Raw genomic sequence first — 14,603 nt, forward strand, 5'->3', positions numbered from 1 at the left:
TTTCAAATTCAGTGGAATATCTTGCCTTGAGAGCTGATTATCCCGGTATTGCATGGTTATGTCAACTTGCTTATATGGAGTAGAATAATCTGGATATAGTAAAACATCTTTACTGAAGAAAATGTTTGTTATCAAGATGATACTGTTTAGAAAACATGATTCACATTCATGGTTCAAATGTTGTCTTATGGAACTTAGTCACAGATCAGATGTGTGCCAGCATGATATATTTCTAAAGATTAATTAGCAGAGATCCTTTTGTAGAAAACCACAATTTTTATCACCTATTTATTGTTTCCTCTTTCCCTTCAATTTTCAGAAATGCAACAAATTACAAAAAGTAGATTACAATGAGAACTAATAGATGAAAAAGACATACATTAATCTCTTTGGAATCATCTTCATCTATCCTACTGGGCTTCATTTTAGTGTAGTCCACTGGCAAGTCCCAGCAGTCACCCTCATTCAGTTGGTAACACCGGTTATTCATCACAGCTTGCCGTTGTGGTGACATTGGCTCCAATGGTGTCAAAATGGTACAGCAACCATCTCGCTGCCTCTGCTTATTCATGCTCAGATCCAAGGTCCCATTTTCATCGACTTCCATATCAGGATTCTGTTAAAATAAGAAAAATATTGTTAATTCAGCTTCACACTCTAAAACTGCTAAACTGCTACCTCTTTGTGTTCTTCAGTATATATGATTGCCTAACAGAATGATAAAACACTTTTCCATTCCTGAATAGATTGTAAGCATTGAGCCCCCTCCCACACATAGCATGATGCTGTTACACAACATTAATGCTGTTCAAGTAGATTGCTTCCTGAATGGCTAATCTGATATTTGGGGGAACAGGACGAGTCTTCATTACACTCTCCTGCCACCCAGAAAACAGGTGCAAAATTTGGGGTGAAAATGAGAAATATCTAAAGATATTTTCTTGTTGTTGTATTTTTGTTCTTGGTCTACTCTGTGACAGGTGAATATCTTGAGTATCTGTGAGTTAACATCTGCATAATTCTTGTTTCCAGTCCTGTCACCTGTCTGGGTGTTCAAAAAAAAAAAAAAAAGAAAAAAAAGAAAAAAAAAAAAAAAAAAGAAATCTTTTCTTTGTAAGGTACCCAAAGAAGTCCTTTTGGACACCATTTGGTTTTAGGAAGAGAAAATGCCTACAAATTTCACAGTTCCTTCACTGCAAATACAATTGTATTGGCATTTTGTATACTAACTCTTATAATCAATAAATTTGGGTAAAAGAATATTTGTGACAATTTTTGTGGCAACTGAAGTATTGTGAAATTGTGAGTACAAGCTCTGACTTTTCCCTTTATAGAAACAAACAATTGTTCTCCATTTTATTAGATGAGGGGAAATAAGACATCTTAAATGAAAATGAATTTTAAAAAACTAAGAGCAAATAGAATAAAGGTGCCCACAAAGAATCCCTCATTTGTTCAGAAATAAAACACTCTACAAGAAATTTGGTTTCAAAAGTGGTGTAAATGCTACTGACTCCTCATAAGTCTAGCAACTTTCTCTCAAGTAACAAAAACACCATGAATGCAACCCTTCTTTTTTTTAAAAAAAAAAAAAAAAAAAGTGACAATCCCCTCTTAGAATCATTTATTCCATTTGACATAGGGTTAAACATTAGGAAAGAGGCCCCTTCTGTTTTTGACATGTAAGATAATAAAGATTTTATTCCAGCTTTTTCCATAGCATTGATAAAACCATATTGTTTACATGCCAAAAAGAGATTTCCCTCCTATACAGTATTAAATAAATGAATGTAAAAAGAAGCATTTGAAAAAAAGTCATGAACCATTCCAGGTTAAATTATGTTTTATTACTAATACCTACTGTTAAGGGTTTAGTTTGTTATGAACGGCTTTGCACAATGGGGGCAAGAAAACCTTTGTCTATATGCAGAAGAACAGAACATGTCTGCCAGCTCAGAAGCTCTGCTATAAGCACACCAAAAACGTTTCCTCTGCACTGCATCTGTCTACTTAGCCATCTAGTGGTATCCTATAGGCACTGTACTGTTTGCTGGTGCATGTTAAATAATCATTTTCAACAGCTATCAGACTCAAAAGTTAATGTTTATAATTCAAAAATGAGTATTCTGCTCTTTAATGAATGTTGATAGTGCACTGTTTCTCTTTGATTCTGTGATTCTGTGATTCTTTATATATAAAGCTTAAAAACAACATCTATAATTTTTGTCTCTAATTTCATAATATATTAAAACTATGAACATACAAATCATCAGTGACCCTACACTATTTTTCAGCACCTTTGAAGTCACCTGTACAGGAGGATTTATTGTTTGTTTCAAATGTCTTAAGCAATGATTTAAGAACTGCAATATCACAGGCACACATAGCATACAAGTACCACAGTTTTCTTTTTACAAGATCTTACAACATTAGGCTTCTAAATGAAATTACATCATTAAATCTTAATATTTTCATAAAATGTATGAATCAGACAGTGTTTAGCAAAAAATTCTGTAGTGAAATTAAGAGCACTTAAGCAACTCAAACATCTTTTATAATTATAGATCTCACTACTGAGACAAATTTAAAAAAAGGGGGGCTGGAGGGGAGAAGAGTAAGTACATGTTATCAAGTTATCAGTATAAGCAGTTTATAGATTGGAATTTCCTGAGATACTTCTCTCTCTATTTTTTTTTTTTTTTCTTTTTTTTTTTTTCTTTTTTTTTTTTCCTGCTTAAGAGAGCCACCACATTATGTTAATTTTGAGGAAAATGAAAAAAATAAAAAGGAAGATGTACTAAAGCTGTACTAAAGCTTCTTTCTATCAAAGGCACAAAACTAGTGCAGAAAAGATGAATCTTCATCAACAAACAGAATTACTTATTTTTACCCTTGCACAGAGATCCTGAGGCTTAGTGGAGAGGTTCTGAGGCATCTCCCTGCAGCGGGTGGAGAGATTCAGAATAGCAGTAGCAGCCATGTGTGCTGCCTCCATGTCATGAGTATAGTCAAAGCTGCTCTTGCTGCAGGTACTGCTGGCACTGCTGCCTCCACCACAACTCATATTGCTGCTGCTGCTAGGGGCATAACTGCTTGTTGTGCTGCTGGTTGGACTTGAATTCTTACAGTAACGTTTAGCTGTGGGAAGAAATATGACAAGGATGACTCAAAAGAACTAACATTCTGCATAAGTGAAAAGAAAAACAAATTGCTGGAGGTGAAATTTATAATGAACAACAGTAACCATGCCCCCACCCCACTCCCCCACCAAAAAAAAAATAATAAAAAAGCAATAAGAATGATGGCTGTATTTCTTGATTTTTGTCTGTGATTTTATATGCTAAACATGTGAGTTTGTATGAAATAACCTCCTGCACAAATCTGTATGATGTGATCATGAATTATTCTGACAAACAGGCTAGATTTAGAAAAGAATAAAAACACAAAGAAACACTGCTTTTACCCCACGTATACAGTCAGACAGAAGGTAGGATCTGCTCAGGTCACTCAGTTTTGTTAATGAAGAGCAACATGTTACCATAACATTATAGGACTTTTTTCATAGTTACATGAGCAAATGTAATTGTAAGGCCTAGACTCCCCAGAGCTACTGGAGAACAAGCCCATTATAAAGCTAATGGGCTTGGGTCTCCGGGCCAAAGTGCTAACCGTATGTCCTTAAACACTTCACATTTCCTAACAGGTTCTTCTTACACCACATTAGCCATCAGAAAGGAAAGGAGGAAGAGAACATGATGAAAGTAGAAGGAAGCTGGATCCACACCACGGATCTCACAAAGGCAAAAGCAGTGACAGTATAAATGGAAACAAATGTAAGTGAAACAACCCCATCTTCAAGCATCTCAAGTGCCTACAACTCTGTAGAAACAATGCAGGCCAAACATACTCACTCCTGCTTTCACTGAGGACAGCGGCACTCAGCTGTATTCTGGCTGACAGAAACCACTAATACACTGACAAAGCTTACTTCCATCCCATTTAAATACAATGCAGAACAGTTGCTGCTTTTAAGAACTACTCTTTGCAGCCAAATGTATTACAATAGTAATGCAAAACAGTCCTATTAGCCCACTTATTTCTTCAACCTTCTTCCCAAATTAACTATTTAAAAGCATTTCTATAAAATACAAGAAAGTGTTGTCTGGTCTCCTAAATCTAAACGTTTATATATTTTCATATAAAATAAATGTCAAGGTCAGAGGATACATACATGGATATTACAGTGACTATTTCCCCTTTAGAGAGAAATATATACTGCAGAGATCATACCATATAGCACAGTATAACAATAACCAACTAGCATGCTGATTAGAGAGCTATACAAAAAAAGGTCAGACCCTAGCTAGAGCTCTTCTGTGATGGGTTCCATTTAAATGCCAGACTCTTCAGGTGTATTTGTCTGAGCAGGCATACATATAATAATCTGCTCCCATGAGCACAGCCCATTTGTGAACCACAGGCCGCTGTGGTAGACAGGCAGGGTTCAAAAGAAGAATCTGAAAGCAAAATATCTCTGCTAGAGCTTATGTCATCCTTCTTTCTCTACAAAACTGAAAAAAAATCATGGCACTATTTTTACTGTAAAGGAAATAGCATTTCACTTAATTCATAACAGATGGAGTTTTCTCAGGAATGCCACATAATGCACAGGGTGTGATTTTTTTTTTTTTTTTTTTTATTTAAGTGAAATGAATGCTAAACATTCATCACTTTTCTTTGTTTTGAACACATAGTAGCACTACTCTAGCAGAGTACCCACTAATAATAAACCTGTGAACAATTCCTCCAGAGTTTCATCTTTAATATAGTAGTCAGTGGTGGTCATTAAAAATTCAGCATTTATCCATTGTTACTTTGCAATTGTATCTAAGACACAAGAATTTTCCTATACTTCAGGAAGAAAATAATTGAATAATTCAATTTTTACTGTGTTAACACAGCAAGCACCCTGTACCACTGAACTTGTCAAATCAGAAATATCTTTCAAAATTCATATGAACAAATAAGACTTCTGTTACTAGTAAAAAATGTTAGTCTTGTAGGAAGTCACATTTAAACAAGCATAAGAGACATGCTATATTGGAAATCATATATATAAGAATGTGTGTTAAAGAAAGGCGGGGAAACAGGCAGCTTTATAGATAGGACCAGAAACTCATGCATGCTCTGATACGGACTCCTCTGTGGCCTTGGTCGACCTATATTATCCCTTGAACTCATTTTCCCTATAAATATAAAATTGCTTCTAAAATTTAGTTGTGTTGTGATTTACTTGCATAATACTTTGAAGGTGTAAAGTGCTATAAGCATGCTACACAACTGCTAGATTTTAGATTACCAATGATTTAAGCAAAACTTGGAGAGACATGGCCATGGTCATTTTATATTTACTATAAGTGTACATTTTAAAACATGTCACATAGCCCAGTCTGTTCATTCCATGATAGCTTTTCAGAAGAAACAAAGATGACTAATTCATAATTAATTAAATCAAGTCCATTTCTAAGGAAGGGAAAACTACATTGTTTCAATACCAGGCAATTCTGCTTGCTAGTAGCCCAACTCTGTGGCACCAGGTTTGAAGATCTGCAGTCCAGCTATGCTTTATGATCCAGCAGTGAAACCAAATGTGGAAAATGTTTTTCCTGTTAAATAATAGACGCAAGTCTAACCAGCTGCATATCCATCCAGCATGCTGGCCTCCCACTGAGCATGCCCTGGGGCTGATTACAGAGAACCTCTCTAAATCTACAGGCTCCTCTTGCTAATTAACGTAAGAGTGGAAGAGATCCCAACAACTTAAAGAACTAAACTCAGGTATTTGGTATGGAATTAAATTTTACCCAGCCACCCTCATCCTCAGTATTGCCTAAACGTGGAATCTGTTACATAAATTAATTACAGTTTCAATATGTTTTATGACTCACCGTGACAGATTCATCTCACCTAATTTCAGGTATCTGACCTAGTCATTTCAGGCTTTCTCTAATAGCATGGAAAAAAATAGGAACTTTCAGGTGGTGATTCACCTGGTCAGTTTTAAATAAGTACTTCAGGAGGAGATCAATTGCATCAAAGAAGCATCTATCTTCCTCCATGGATTTAAAAAGGGTGACTAGCTCAGAGGTGCTACCCATTGTAAAATTCTAGACATGGTCAAATGAATCCCACCCTTAGTGTTTTCTCAGTGTTTTGATAGAAGGTCCCAGTATTGTTTGTGGGAAGAGAGGAGCTCCTGTCATCACCTGAGAAACTGGAACAGTTGCTATCTTCTCTGCCTGTTGAGTCTAGATGTTCTTATCTCTGTTGTTGTATACCATAAACCCAGTAAACCCAAGATGTGATCCACCATGAAAATGTTATCAAAGACAAAGCAAGTCCACAAACACAAGCAGTACTTACTCCTAAACAATTATCAGAGCATCCTATCTCACAATATAATGTATTCATTTTCTTTTTCTTTCTTTCTTTAAAAAAAAAAAAAAAATTACTGAAAAAAAATCAAGAAAAGAATCCAGAGGAGCTATTTATGTTCATGTAACTCACAACCACACACTATTGAACATATAATCCTTTTCTCTGATGATGAAAATACAATGCTTGTTTACAATTAAAAAAAGATTGAAACACAAGGCTATTGATTTTTCATATCCTCATACTATTTGTCTCATCTTATATGGTCAGAAAAAAATAATCTGTTGCATACTTAAAAGTACTCCAGATAACTTTGACTTTCTCTCAGCTTTTTCAGTATGACTTTTCAGAACTAAATCTGTTCTTATATAAATGTGTTTGCTGCCATACATAATAGGTGTGCTCTCTGTACCTCCATAATGGCTTTGGCATAATTTATTTTACACCCGACTACAAAATCAGCTAGAAATACTGCAAAATTTCTTGTGGAAAAGTGGCTCTTTTAAGTGAAGAGAGTCTTCCTGAAATCACCTTCATATTCAGTTATTTCCAGTAGTTATCATCAAAATCCAAGATCCATTGAAAGTTGGTGCCAAGAATTTAGTTAATCATTCTATGACTTTAGGTGATTTTCTTGAGGAACTTTAAAGCCCTTTGCATATTTAAGATGAACACAACAGAGTGGCTGTGCAATATTAAATACAGGGGGATCCTAAAGGTTTCATGAATATCACTGATTGGGTACAAAGAAAAACTCAAATGATGTTCTGTGTCTGAGACCATGTCAGCATGGTCAAACAGCACACACATAACTTGGAAACAGCTACAGCATATGCCACCTGCTGCAGAGTGTGTGATATTGAGTAAATCCATAGGAAATTTGACTTTATTTAGCAAACAACCTGCTCCAGCTGTAATTGGCATTAACTGTTCTGAGTATAAAAGAACAACATATACTTGCTGTACCAGCATGAATCACATGTATCAGGGTGCCTCAGTCCTCTCTGACTTAGAAAATGGGGCAGTGAAACAATATTGTACAAATCTAGCAAGATTCTCAAGTAAAAATTATTATACTTATTTATGTCAAAGGAAGATGAGAGTGTAGAAAGACAGCAGTATCACCCTAATCTTTCATTTTTTTAAGGCCACTGTTGAACTTGTATTTGATGTAACATGTATTTTCAAGTTCTGATGATTTGGAAAAAAAAAAAAGTGTAATTTTTAATTCTTTGCTGAAATAGGGTCTTAAATGAGGAAAAATATATATTACTTGCTTAAAGCAAACATCAGTAATTTGATCCATAATTATGCATATCCACAGGTTCACTACCTATACACTGATTCTTCCCCTTCTGTAAGAGTAAACAGAACATATACACAAGAGTTAATATCTCATTTTTTATTATATTTACCTTATATCATTAGGTTACTAACTGCAGTTAGAGCTACTGCATTACCCTTAATAATGTTCAAGCTCTTATTCTGACATAGGCAAATAAGATGAGTGTATGAGAGAAGGAAAAAGGGCATTTTTATTCAAAAATGTGTTGCCTTTCTCCTTTATGCTATAGTGGAAGAACTTGCCTGTTGATTCTATGAGAAAAAAAAAAAATCCAAAATATCAGAAACATGAAGGAAGGATCTGTAAAAATATTCCTTTTCTCCACTTACCTACTTTTGAATGTCAGAGCCTGCATTCATATGTCAGCATAAATTGTTCAATATAGTATATTTCTTTCTGTTTTTCTAAACAAAAATCTGACAACTGCTTGAAATTTCCTATGGTAGTCTGTGAGTAGCATAAAATATTTTAAAAATGACAACAAAAAGATAAAGGCACTGGTTTATTATTATATATATAACTTGTATTGCTCTGAAAAAATCTTGAAGTCCTCAAGAGCTATAATCCAATTCCTATATTCTTTATGATGTAGTTCATTTTTTTTTTCCCTAAAAAAATCCTCTTGCCTGATGGACACCATTTTCTTCTCCTAAACTGAAGTCATGTTTAGCCTAATTTTAAACATATAACTGAGGTTTTCCAGAGAATTCAACAGGTGTATTCACAAAGACAAAATGAGCAGAAATGCCTTATTAAGTAAGTAGCAGTGATTTCTGAAAGTGCAACGAGATACAGGTTTTCTACTTCCACGTCCCCACAGAGTAAGTAAGCTATCTTTATGAGTTACCTGACCTACTGTACAGAAGTGAGAATACTAATGTGACCCATGAGGCCAGGTCTCCCAGATGGCAACATAACACACTGCTCCTACACCACAAGAACTAGCTCTATTATTCAGCTTTTATTGCAATCTCAACACATCCCAGGAGCTTAATAGCTGGAGGTGTTCTTTTGCCAGTGCAACAATTGTGAAGTAAGAACCGAATAAAACAACAGTGTTTTTTTTTTTTTTTTTTTTTTTTTTTTTAAAGCCTTTAAAATATCTTACACATGACAGCATTCCTCATGATATTATATGAACATGAAAACATGTTTTAATTGTATGAAGTTTACATATACAACAACAAGATTAACTGCAAACTTGTCTCTCATGTATAAGAGTGTGCACCTCCTACCATCATATCCTTTGGGGGATATATCTCTGGATTGCACCTTGGGAGCTATGGCTCTCTTGCCATAGGCATGGTTGTCATAACTGTTATATTCAAACGTAGTCTTAGAGTATTTCTCTAGTTCCTTGGCCAAGTTGGAGCGGGGTGTGGTGGTGGGGACATTGTTTCTGTAGCCATACTGAGGGATCTCCAATTGCTTAACAAAGCACATGGGCCTAGAAATTAAAGATATGTAAAGTTTGTTAGATGCAGTTCAGTTTAATGTGTTTGTGCATAATTTATAGCTCAAATTAGAAAATCGTAGTTATTTCTTGTACTCAAGAGACAGCAATATATTATTGCATTTGCTTGGTTTGGTTATTTTCAGCAGACAAACAATATATATTTTCTTGAACAAAGCCTAGACAAAACTATTTCTAATACCACTAAATGTATCCTGTAGCTATTTTAAAATTCTGTTTTAAAATACTTCAGGGTTTCCCTTTCCCCATGTAATTGCATCACATAGCAAACATTTTCACTTTTGGGAGTTGAAACAAAAAGGGGTAAGTGGACCAACAGGAGAAGTTTGGACAAATTTCTTTAAATGTCAAAACCAAAAATTAGCAGTGGAAGCTCTATTTAATCAATAGAGTTTCCTCTAAATTTCTTTCAACAGAGTTGTATGCTGTTTTCCTGTATGTTTTCCAAAAGAGTTAGTCCTGTTTCATCCTGTTTCATTCTTCAGTATACAGATCCAGGTTAATTTTGAGAAATACACATGAGATTCTCACAATCTCTGTGGACTTTGAGCCACTGCCTCACAGATCCTGCTAACCCTTAAATGAAAGTTTCTGGCAGGAGCTGCAACTCTCGTTATACAGATACATGCATGAAGGAAGGTTCTGTGAATGAATACAGAACAAAACTATCAGCTAAATTTCTCTTTCCTTTAGGGTCAGAGAAGATAACCAGGAAAAGCCCCAACTGATCTTTCAGGTCACTGAAGTAAGTTTTGAAATAGTGAAGGAATGCTGTAGTGAACTCCTCCACTGTCACGCTGTCTTCTGCATGTGGACACAGAAGTCATCATCTCTCAATGTATAAAGCAAGTAAATAAAGGTCAGATCCTGCATGCTTTACCTACGTAAGAAAGTGTTATATAAATGAAGCAAATGCTACACAGTGATGCATGTCTACCTGCTGCATTTAGCAGGAGGTAAAGATGATGAACAACAGACCTGAGGTGCTTCTTCTGGAATCAAGAATCATCAAGCTTGTTTTTTTTATTTTTTTTTATTATTATTATTTCTTTTGTTTTCTCTACTGCATTTATAAACAGAGAAAATAGAAGGAACATTCACAGGATCACAAATTCAGTCAAGATGAGAAGAATCATCATTCTGGCTGACAAAACGGGATGTGGTGGCTAGTAAGAATTAAGTTTTGAATACCTATATCTATATCTATCTATCTATATATTTTTTTTTTTCTGGAAGAATTCTTTTCATATAATTTAGTCAGGATGTGTATGTAAAGATCAGCCAAAAAAATCATATTATTCATACTATTCCTTTTGACTTATGTATGCTCATTTCTTTAGATAGGTTTCCCTCCAAAATACATGTACACAATGAGCTGATATTAATAGTATTTTGATCCTACCTCAAGATAATCTACACTTAGCTAAAAAAAAATGCAGCTCAATTCCTGCACATTCAGTGTAAAACCAGAATTTCTACAGAACAGAAGTCTTATGAATTTGACTTCTTCCAAAGAAATTTTAAATGCAGGTGGGATGGAAACTGGCATGAAGACAAGTATGCGAGATTTACTCTTGGAGCATCTCTCTCTCCATCAGACAACTGCATGTAAATATTATAAATAACTCCCAAGTTCTTCATCTTAAATACTTCAATGATTTAATGGTAAAAGGGAAAGCAGGAGATAAGATGAAAGCTTTGGGTGAACTGCCTATAAAATTTGAAACACAGGGCAGACTCACAAGCAAAGTTAAAACTGCTATGCAACTTCCTTGGGAGTTTGCCAGCAAACTAGATGAGCTTTTGAGCAGTTGCCTTCTTTGTATGGCATCTGACTTCAGTGACTTCTAATCAGCAGTGTTAAAAAACACTGCATTTTTCATTTACCTTTTTCCATCAGTGAGAAATTATATTATTCCCTCAAAAGGTCTTTTTTATTAGCAGATTTTAAAGAACCTTTCTCTAAGAAAACTGTCTGGGATGCTATATGAAAAATAGCACAACCTGAATTAGGGACAGTTAAAACAAAGCCCATCAAAAATAATCCGAGGAACATAAAAAAGGTCAATAAGCTCTACAAAAAATATTCTGCAGATGTGAACGATAATTCTGTGTTCTTAGGTTTATTGGTGTATTTTGTTTTTTGAAAAGGTCATCAAGATTAGATGAAGTTTAAGAGAATATGCAAAGAATAATGTTAATATAGTAAAAAAATTTCATTTTAAGCTACCCTATCAAATTTTAAATCCAAATACGAAGAAACCTACAAGATCAGCAGGAAATTCTGGGAACTAAAGCTGTGGTACTTCCTTCATGTTCTTCACAACAGCTGAGAGGGATGTACCTAATCTAGCCCACAAATATCTCAGTATCCATGGAGAAATTCTGCAGCTCTTGGGGCATCATCAATATAAGGCTTGTAAAATCATGCAGAGGTCTAGTCCCTTTACATGTATCCTTCACACTCCTTAGAAACAATATTTTTTCCACCCACATATCTCAAAAGAAGAGACAATAGCACAAAGCTGGATACAGCTTTGGATAAATGCAGAATCCTATGTGGATGAAGAAAATGGGTATAATTATGTCAAACTGGTTCAAGGTCCTTCCCATTAAAAAAATTAGGACAATTTTTCTCTCTTTCCATCCTTCCTGGCAGTGAGTGGGGAAACAGAGACAAAGAACTACATCTGACTTTATTTTGGAATCTAAGCTACACACGTCATTTTTCCACGTGTCCTATCAAAAGGTCTACTATTGTTTTGGTAATGCAAATAGGGCTTCTGGTTTAATTTAAACTGATATTTACTAGTAAAAGCCTGCTGAAAAAACCAAGACTTACCGGTAAATATTAGTTTATTCCCAAAAGATACCAACTTTTTTCACATTGTTCTTAGACTTTGCACTCCAGCAGTCATCTTTACACCAAACAATGCCTAAGACAAAAATGAGCTTTTCAGCTTTACATGTATTTGCCAAAATAATTACCAACCCTCCCCCATGTAAATTGAGTGGGAAATATATTCTGTGAGAACTGGATCCAGAAGCCCTAATTCTAACTCTTCTTTAAAGGAGATATATATGTATATACAAAGTATATAAATATAAATTCTCAGATTAGGTGAATGTGTGATGAATTCTGCATAATAATAAGTATTATAGTGATTTCTAATACCTTAAAACCCGATCTGATGCCTGGTTTGATTTTGACACATCACAGTTCTGATGCTTCTCTTGAGCTTTAGCCAGTTTCTCTGCTGCAGCAATAGGACATCCAGAGAGGCTGCAATTACAGAAAGGAAATTTAATTGTCTTGTCCTGCGTAGTTTCACATTATAGCACTGATCCAATTACTCCTTCTCCTCCTTAGCCTGCATCAGGAAGAATCTGAAGGAAAAGACTTTCCAAAAGCTTTTTGGTCATATGTATTTTCTCTAGACTTCCTTTCTTCTGTTTTCAAAGTTGCATGGTAGATCTTATAACTGCTCTTCTTCTCTGACTGTATATGGGTAGATTATTTATGGATGTCAGCCAGTGAACATACCAGTAAGAGAGGAGAATATAACCTGAAATCTACTGTGCAGCTCTGTTAGCAGACTTGTGACCTTTACACATCTACAAATGTTGCCAATGAAATGGCTGCTGAAGATGATTAAATGACAGTACCATTTAGGCCAAATTTTGTGCTACTTCACACTTCATTCAGCTCCATTAACTCCAATCTTTTTGCAAGGCATATAAATGAGTGCAAAATTTGGCCTAGGGTCTCTAAATCTACATCTCATATATGTTATACTTAGTGTTTGTTCATGAATTTCAAGCACTAAGGTATGCTTCCTAATAGTAGATGATGTAACATGAAAAGAAATTTCACTTGAATTAAAATTCAATTAAATTTGCAAATGCTGTACTATTATTAAAGTGACTAAAATATGCCTGATTCTTCTGGAAAAGATTTAGAACATTGAAAAACAAGTATATTGATGCCAGCAGATGGTGCTCTTAGTGAAGCTGTAAAAACCTGTGACCTGACAATGGAGGGGGTTCTTTCCTTGTCACAGTCTATCGAACACTTATGTGACCGCAGCTCTCTGTGTTCTCCACAGGAAAAGAAATTAAAATGAAAGGCAAATCAGCGCATTCCCAGATGTTCCTTTCTCCAAAGGGAAAAAAAAATAAAAATGAAGCAGAGCAAAATGCCCCAAAAGCTGCAGAAAGAGGTGAGCACAGACTGCAGACTGCTCCCCTCAGCCCTCCCTCATTGTCCTAGATCTGCAGAGGGGTGAGAGTGCTCTGGAGTCATACCGGAGGGCAGCTGCTCTCTGTTGACATACTCTTCTTCAATCACCTCCAATATTCTAGTAGATATCCAACCAAAATTGAACGCTGCTTCGAGCAGTATTAAATCCCTGAAAACCTTCTCAAAGGTTTTTGCTGCATCTAGTAGCAGCGTCACTACAGAGAAGAAAGGGGTACCCAAGTTTCTTGATGAGTTACCCACGAGAGTCCAGGAGGCATGTAAGGGGGCAGTAACCCATAAGACTGAACATCCAGCACCTTAATAATGTCATCCCTTAAACCTTTATGTTACAATTAACAGTAAAAAAGGAATTAGATAATAGGAACTTTGCATCCTTTTACCCTCTACTCGCATTTCCTGGATTTTTTTTTTTTTTTTCCTAAATTGTAAGAAAATAAGCAAGACCTCATTATTTGTGGAAAAACTATGACATACTAAAATTTCTAGTAACTTTTTTTTTTTTTTTTCTCATGTGTGTCAGAATTTAAAAGGCAGTGACATCCCTTGTATAAGAATCAATTATTAATTTTAGGAAACTATAGAAAAGTTGTATTTTTTCTCAATCTTCCTTTGCTTGACTATTTATATTGAGCATTTTTTGTTTCTAATTTTTAAATTTAATGAGACATTTTCATAATGTTTCTTAATCAAGCAAAATTCTACTTTAATTATATCTGAATAAAGATTTGGGGGTTGAGACTTTTTTTTTTTTTAGTTGAAAAGTTAACTCTTAGTGTCTGTGTATTCAAAATCTTGTTTCTTGTGTATAGAATATCATTTTTAGGGGTAGAGTGGAATTTTTCATGCAAAATAGTCTCTGAAGAGAGTGAAGTGTGGGGACAAGAAATCTGCCCTAGTCTTGATGATATTGGCAGACTCTTCCTCGTCCCTGTGACAGAGAAGAAGTCATACCATTCATTTTGCATCACTGCTAATACCAATACAGAGAGAAAAAACAAACAAAAAAAAAATCACCACACCCAAAAACCTCATGGATGATTAAAATGTCTTCTGTGAATCAATTCATCCATTCTGAAGCAAATGAATAC

The 14,603-nt window shown here is 35.1% G+C and overlaps 1 protein-coding gene across 16 annotated transcripts in view; it reads right to left on the reverse strand.

Moving 5' to 3' along the window:
• MYT1L (myelin transcription factor 1 like) overlaps positions 1-14,603 on the reverse strand; it is a 333,487-nt gene that overhangs the window by 63,534 nt on the left and 255,350 nt on the right. For all 16 annotated transcript variants that reach the window (XM_032185532.1, XM_032185534.1, XM_032185541.1 and 13 more), the window contains 4 exons: positions 12,430-12,537; positions 9,016-9,227; positions 2,891-3,138; positions 380-616 (listed from right to left, as the gene is read on the reverse strand). In XM_032185532.1, the coding sequence (XP_032041423.1) occupies positions 380-616; positions 2,891-3,138; positions 9,016-9,227; positions 12,430-12,537 (805 nt within the window). The remainder of the gene's footprint in view (positions 1-379; positions 617-2,890; positions 3,139-9,015; positions 9,228-12,429; positions 12,538-14,603) is intronic.

The sequence above is a fragment of the Aythya fuligula genome, chromosome 3, assembly GCF_009819795.1.
Source record: "Aythya fuligula isolate bAytFul2 chromosome 3, bAytFul2.pri, whole genome shotgun sequence".
NCBI classification, from domain to species: domain Eukaryota; kingdom Metazoa; phylum Chordata; class Aves; order Anseriformes; family Anatidae; genus Aythya; species Aythya fuligula.